The sequence below is a fragment of the Malania oleifera genome, chromosome 13, assembly GCF_029873635.1.
Source record: "Malania oleifera isolate guangnan ecotype guangnan chromosome 13, ASM2987363v1, whole genome shotgun sequence".
NCBI classification, from domain to species: domain Eukaryota; kingdom Viridiplantae; phylum Streptophyta; class Magnoliopsida; order Santalales; family Ximeniaceae; genus Malania; species Malania oleifera.
Window position 1 is genome coordinate 81,861,334 of NC_080429.1, and position 7,077 is coordinate 81,868,410.

The following is a 7,077-nucleotide window of genomic DNA, read 5'->3' on the forward strand; positions in this document are numbered from 1 at the left end:
TTCTAATTGTTCCCAACAACATACCAAATCCATATTATAATATTATAAACTCTAGAAGCATAAAAGTTGTTATCTATGTCTCACCAGTTCTGACAATATCTAACAATTGTCTAACACCAGCCCGACGATACACTAGACTCGATTCCTCAAAGGTCCTGAAACATGATTTGTATGATAGGGTGAGACACCTCTTAGTAAGACAGATCATATTATTATCAATGTGTGACTAGCATTAGATTTCGTGTAAACATATTACTGATAACATTTAAATACATTTAACTGGCATTTTAAAACTGTACTAAACTTATATCTATTGGCAAACCCATAATTTCATAATAAAATACTGTTGGCTCAAAATAACCCATTCTATACTAAATATTCCCATATATGCCTAAAAGACACAACTTGGACTGCTAAATTAGTGTCGTCATGCGTTCACATACTACTACGATATGCTTCACCCCATTATGGGTTGTGCAGCCCGTAGGTTGGACCTAGCATATAGCCGGCCGACTATAATTAAGTCAAACTAAGTAGTAAGTATGATTATGCCTACCCTATACTCGGAATTCTGCATCAGGAGGGTCACCCGAAATTCTGCATCAAATGGGGCTCCAAAATTCTACATCGGAGAGTACTATACCCAGGTCACCAATCGTCTATCAAATACCCACACTCTATCTAAAACGTGTGGTTGCACTATCTCCCAACATATAGCTACGGTACTGTGCTCATAACATAACATCATATTCACAGGGCTCTAAAATCATATATGACAATTTACATCATAAAATTAAAATCAAATTCATTTTCATAAAACTGTATAAAAAATAAACTGTTCGTAATTCTGTAGAATATTTGTCATATAATGTTTACTAACATCGGCCCCCGGCCTTCAATTATAACCCGGCCCTCGGCCATCATATCTAATCTTGGCTCACAGCCGTTACAAGTCAGTATTACACAAAAACTGTTCATTCGTGCCAATTAAAACTGTACTCATGCCACACAATTTTTCACCTGGTAAATCATAAATAAAATAACTACTTGAGAAAATAGGCACTGTGTTAAAAATAGGGGTATGAGTATCTTCAAGTTGTTATTTTACTAAAATATAGATACATAGTTAAGTACGGGGATAATAGAGATAACCAACCATGTTGGAATTTGTGTATTCTCAAGAGAGGGGTGAATTGGGTATTTAAAAATTTATCTCCTAAGTTTAATTAACCAGCAGCAGTATTACACAAACCTAACATGTGGTGGCCAGCTGACAAGGCACTGACGTGGTCTAACATGGCACTGATGAGGCGCTAAAAGGGCGTTGGCGAGGCACTGACGGGTGATAATGTGGCACGCTGACACACGTTGACATCAGATCTTTTTCAAGCCATGAGCTTGGTCGGCGCATGAGGGTGCGTGAGGTTACGCGTTGGCTATTGGGAGGCCCGTGAAGGCATGTGGCAATGATGGCAGACTGCCAGAGGCGCGTGTGGGCACGTATGGGCTCGTGGGACTTCCGTTTGAGCTTCGATTTTGCACCGTTGGCTTTGTTTTGTCGAAAGGAACACGATGGTGGGCTCAAAACTCAATTTTGAGATACTGGACAAAGGCTCTAATCTGGCTTTGATACCAATTGTTAGGGATCTAGGAACAACAATCACACACAAGAAAAAATAAATAGATAAAATAGGAACACCTGATTTAATGTGGTTTGGTCTAATCTCACCTATGTCCACGGAGCACACCGAATTTAATATAACTTGGGAGAAAATACAAGAGGAGGAGACACCACTCAACTCAACTCTTTCTTTTTACACCTTTCTCACTCCTTTCTTTCTCTCACCTTCAGCACAATTGCTCTCACACTCACTCACATCACATTCACGCACACACTTCTCATTATATAGTTGAATGGGATGGATAATAAAGGAAAGTATTTTAATGGGATTCAATGGGATTGATTAGCACACCAACATTCTCACTCCAGCGCATCAAAGGTGGCTCCTCCACAGCTCATCCTCATCCGTAGCTCATCCTCATCAAGGTTCATCAAGTCTCATCAATATTCTCCGTTTCCATTTTAACTTAACAGAAAGCTACTAAAAATATATTTTTTAACTAGATAGGATTCAACTTGAACTAAATGGTTCTTTTTTTTTTTAATGCAAATTATGCAAAGAAATTCGGATGACATAAGGTCCAACACAGATGATATAAATACACTATTTGTTGGAAGTTCCTGTTATAATTAATTGTTGCATTATTTACCATTGATGCAGAAAATATAGTGGTCATAAAGCCTGCAAAGGAGGCAATGTGCTCATTAGTTACTAAACTTGGCATAAGGCATCGGACTACTCATTTCATATTCCAATTAGGGATGAATCAAGTCTATCAATGCCAAAATAAAGTAGATTACACTCAAATATCAACAAAATATGAGGGTTGATTGCTACTAAGACATTTTGACGAAGGTTTGCTAGTTTATGAGAAGTCCTTGCATTGCTTGAACTTACTCCATTTTACTGGTTGTCAAATTAGTTTATGTGCAACTTCAAGATGAGGTACAGGTTTGAAAGCTTTAGGTGATGAATATTTCACTAGATGGAGATTGTTGAATTATAACTCATACAAAGGGTTTTTCCACTTCAAGCCTATTACAAGCTGAAGTTTCATGTGGAGGTCGATATGTTTTAGCCAAAGCATATTTAGTATCATTATACTATTATATGATGACTTTTGAGGTTCACATGGAGGATACATGCTTGTGGCCTAGGGTTAAAACCCTAAGGCAGTTATGTTGGTGAGATAGTAGAAATTGCACGGTAGTTCTATGGACACTGGCACATTGCTTAACTATGTAACTATTTTGTTATTTTTTTTTTCTTTGGGCTTCTCTTTATGATTTGCTATCTGTGCATAAACTTTAGGTCGCATTTTCCCAGTATAACTTACCCAAGTTCTAAATTGTTTAAAAATAATTTTTTAATTATCAAATTAATTTTTAATAATACATAATTATACATTATATATTTCCATAAATTGATTTTATATATAGGTTTGGTTCAATTAATTGCTATATATTATTAAATGGTTTTAACAAAAATTGAACTAATAAGTAAAAAAATTGGAAACTCCAAACTACACCGATGCAAAAAAAAGAGAGAGGCTATTTTCCTTATTTGATTTTCAATTTGTTCTTGCCCACCCCTACTATTTTATTTTATTTTTTAGAAAATGTCATTTTCTAAATTAATGCCTATTATATTCCTATTCAAAGCTGGATGAAAAATGCCGTTCTTAATTATTACACGTGAAGTAATACAATGCATCATGGAACATGTCCATGCAAACCCCTTTTTTTTTTGGCAAAAACAGAGATTGGTGAAGAATAATGGGCAAATTAGGGTCAAGGTTCTAGATATCGAGCAAATTCCTTATTGAATCTTATTCTTAGGAATAGATATTTCATGAATCGAACATAAATTTGTATAGATTAGGTTTAGTAGCACCATGACTTCATAAACAAGATAATCAAGCTCATTGGTTCGAAACGTTCCCTTTTTTAAGGGGAAAAAAAAATGAACAGGATGAATGATTAACATGGGCACTTTCAATTCATCAAGAAAGAGCAAATGCATGTGCAACTACAACTGCAAAGGCAACTATAGCTCAATTGCTTTCAGGATCCACAGCAGTAAAAACCTATGTGACGTGCCTTCTGCTTCCTTAGTTGCAAGCCATCTGATTTTGGCATCTGTATTGGACTCCCAACCCATTCCCACCGCAATCTGCACCCATTTGCTTTTTCCTTTGTCATGTGCGATGAGCAAAATGAAATCACGTGAGAAATTAAGGAACTAAATGAGGATTTGTGTGGCAAATATGATGACATCCGATGATAAATTTTATTTTATTTATTATATTTTCATTCTATTCTTGCATACCAAGCATACAATTATGACTAATAAATGTTAATGAATAAAAAGAAGAGCCACAACTTACACGGGGAAGGCGAAAGAACTCCCACTGCTATCAGACTGGTTGGAGCCGCAGGATTCAACACGCATTGGCTCTCCTTCTTCATTGTCCATCATATCGATTTTTCTCATCCCATGGTTCCCATCCAATGCCGAATCTGAATCTATGTAGATTGTCTTCTCTACTTCTCCCTACCAATAAATAAATAAATAAATCACATATCAAACACTGTATATTTCTGTTTGGAAGTGAAGAAAATTAACCTCGATGTCTAAAATGATGGGCTTTCCTTCTTCTTCTTCTTCTTCTTCTTCTTCTTCTTCATGCGCCTTTTCATTTGATTTATTCTCATGGCTCTTCTTGTTGTCAACTCTTCCTCCATCGTCAGCATACATAAGCTGCTTTTCCAACCCAATAGAAAGACCAAAGGTGAGATTTGTTTTTCACCATGATGATTTTGATAGCCTATGTTTCCAAATTTTTTTTCTCTTTTTCGTAATAGCAAATGAATGCTGGTTTGTAGATAGGAATGAGATAGAATCAAATGCAATGTTATCGATTGTAGCAGTTAATTTCTTCTCTCTCCATTCAAATTTTTATTATATCTCATTTTATTCTGCAAACCGAAAGTTACGCAGCCGGAAATTTTGTACAAACCTTTGGCTTGAGAAGCCTGGAAGTACCAGCCGCGTCGCGGTTGTGATGGCGTCGGGAGTTCTTCGACTTCACGTCCTTGGCAACGTCGAAAGCTCCGTCTTCTCCGATGCAGAATACGATATAGTCCTCGTCGGCAAAATGAGGCCAGCTCGAGTCGTCGGTCCTTTTCTGCTGGCCGGTCGAGGAGTGCGACCAATCTCGACGGGCTGATTTCCCCTCTTGGTGGCGTCTGCTGCCCCTGGCTGCTTTCTTCCCAGCAGTGTCATAGCTTTTGTTGTTTTTCTTCTTGGGGGAGACTCTGTTGGTCCTTGGACAAATTCCGTTTGATGGAGAGCAAAATTCCTCCGGCTCATCGCCTGCAAAACCCATTTTGTAAATTTGATAAAATGGAAAAGGTAGATTATGGTTCACCCAGCTGAGATTGTTTTGAGTGAACAAAATTAAGGATGACTGAGCAACAATAATTCATTGGGATAAACTCTCGAGAGGAATCCAATTCATGACGGGTCATTAAATCACAAGTCACCCTTTATTACTTGAGTCATATATATTGTAGAATTTAGAAATATTTAAGTTGAGAATTAATCTTGACTTTGAATGGCCAACATTAACAAATATTTGAAAATTACCTAGAGGAAAGCCGCAGGTAAGCATGCTCAAAGCCCAGTCCTTGCCACCACAATCTGTGCACATCTTTGTTCTTCCCCGTAGATGACAAGGGAAGAGAGAGAGAGAGATAGGAATGAAGAATGTGGACAAGGTTGAAGTACTGTGAGGGGGAAAATGGCGATTTGAATTTGAAAAGGGAAATGCATGAGGGAATTGAATGAGTTACGGCACCGTTTTAGCCATAATTAATGATCATTGATCACGAATGGGGAATGTGTCAGTTATATATGGTTTTCATAAATTGTATTAAATATATAGAAGAACGCGGAAATATTTATGGCAACCTTCTATTGTTACCTTCATAATCAAATCCACTTTCTTATTCTGTATTTTCATTCCATGCGTGCTGGCCCTTTCCCACCTTCTACGTCTATTAGAAAAGATTAATTATGTTAAAATTTTTTTAATAAAAATTATAATTTTATTTTAATTTGACTTATTAACAAGACACATGGTAATTGATCATTAAGGAAATTAAGTGAATGACTACGAGAGCTAATCATCTGATGAATAATTAAATCATTAAAATGATAAATTACTATAAAGAACCAATTATAGGAATGATTTGTGTGATCTATTCACATGAACAGTTCTTTATTCACTAATTTACCAATCACTGCATACATGCATGTAGATGTAGTTTACTAATGCTTATACATAACTGGAATCAAAACAGGAAACACACAAAACGATTCTGAAATAGAGCAAATAAATTAGAAAAAAGTATTAAATACACTGACAGTATAGCTTGAATGTAATATGATTTCGCCATCATGTGTATAAAAAATTATTTATTAATTAAAATGTATACACATTATAAAATTATATTAAATTCGACATAATCTAATAATTTTATTTTCTTTATATAGATTAGTTAATGTATCAATGTCACATTATATCCGATCACTGCCCGTATCGGGTCGACCGAGTATGTCTGCGCGAGGCAGTAGCCCCGAGCTAGCCGGAAAGCCCCGGTGCCTCCGACGACGGGCATCTCCCTGACTCCCCTCATCACGGGGTTCCAGCCGACGATGCTGAAGGAGCTGCCGTTGTAAGGGCCGCCGGTGAACCAGTAGGTGAGGGCCATGAGGAGGCTGAGCTCGTTCTGGGAGGACATAGCGTACAGGCCTTGGGCGCGTCCGACCACAGTGGAGTTCAGGCTGGGGGCGGCGGTGAGAAGGTTGTCCATCACGTAAATGGATCCGAATGAGGCCATGACGGGGTCGGAGCCGCCGGTGGCGTTGGGATTTTGGCCGGCGACGCGAACGGCTGTCTGGTTGGGGCCGGAGATGACGTCGTGCATGTAGAATTGGATGTTGGTGACGTTTTCCAGAGCATGGACGGTGGTGGAGGAAGACAGAAGAACTGCAAGGACTGCAAGTTGAAGCAGAGGTTTGCTTGGCACGGCCATGGCGAAAGGAGTACTACTGCTCTGTTTTGATGATGGAAGTCTAATATATTAAAGGAGTCTATATATAAATAGGGATGCGTATGTTTTGTGGTTGACCAATTGTTTGTTAGATTTTTCAAAGGTACAAGTAGAAAATTTGAGGCTAGAAACAAAAACTAAAAAGTCAATTGTTTTGAACCGTCCAAATATAATAAATAGTACAAAAAAAAAAATAAAAAGATAGATAAAATAATAAAATAAATATATATATATATATATATATATATGAATAGTGAAATTCCTCTGCTGCTCCATTTAGGCATACTCTTATATATATTTAAAGTGGTTGGAGAGTATGCCTAAATGGAGCAGCAGAG

General features: G+C 37.4%; 2 protein-coding genes across 2 annotated transcripts; both read right to left on the bottom strand.

Moving 5' to 3' along the window:
- Positions 1 to 3,476: 3,476 nt before the first annotated feature.
- Positions 3,477 to 5,397, bottom strand: LOC131145938 (protein BREAKING OF ASYMMETRY IN THE STOMATAL LINEAGE). The gene is made up of 5 exons (XM_058095110.1): positions 5,271 to 5,397; positions 4,642 to 4,997; positions 4,248 to 4,382; positions 4,009 to 4,175; positions 3,477 to 3,794 (listed from the first exon to the last, which is right to left on the bottom strand). Exons 1-5 carry the CDS (start codon positions 5,332 to 5,334, stop codon positions 3,686 to 3,688), a joined length of 831 nt encoding a protein of 276 aa, XP_057951093.1. The 5' UTR covers positions 5,335 to 5,397; the 3' UTR covers positions 3,477 to 3,685.
- Positions 5,398 to 6,086: 689 nt separating this feature from the next.
- On the bottom strand, positions 6,087 to 6,757 carry LOC131146667 (dirigent protein 22-like). The gene has a single exon (XM_058096406.1). The coding sequence runs from the start codon at positions 6,719 to 6,721 to the stop codon at positions 6,185 to 6,187; it is 537 nt and encodes a 178-aa protein (XP_057952389.1). The 5' UTR covers positions 6,722 to 6,757; the 3' UTR covers positions 6,087 to 6,184.
- Between the last annotated feature and the right edge of the window lie 320 nt (positions 6,758 to 7,077).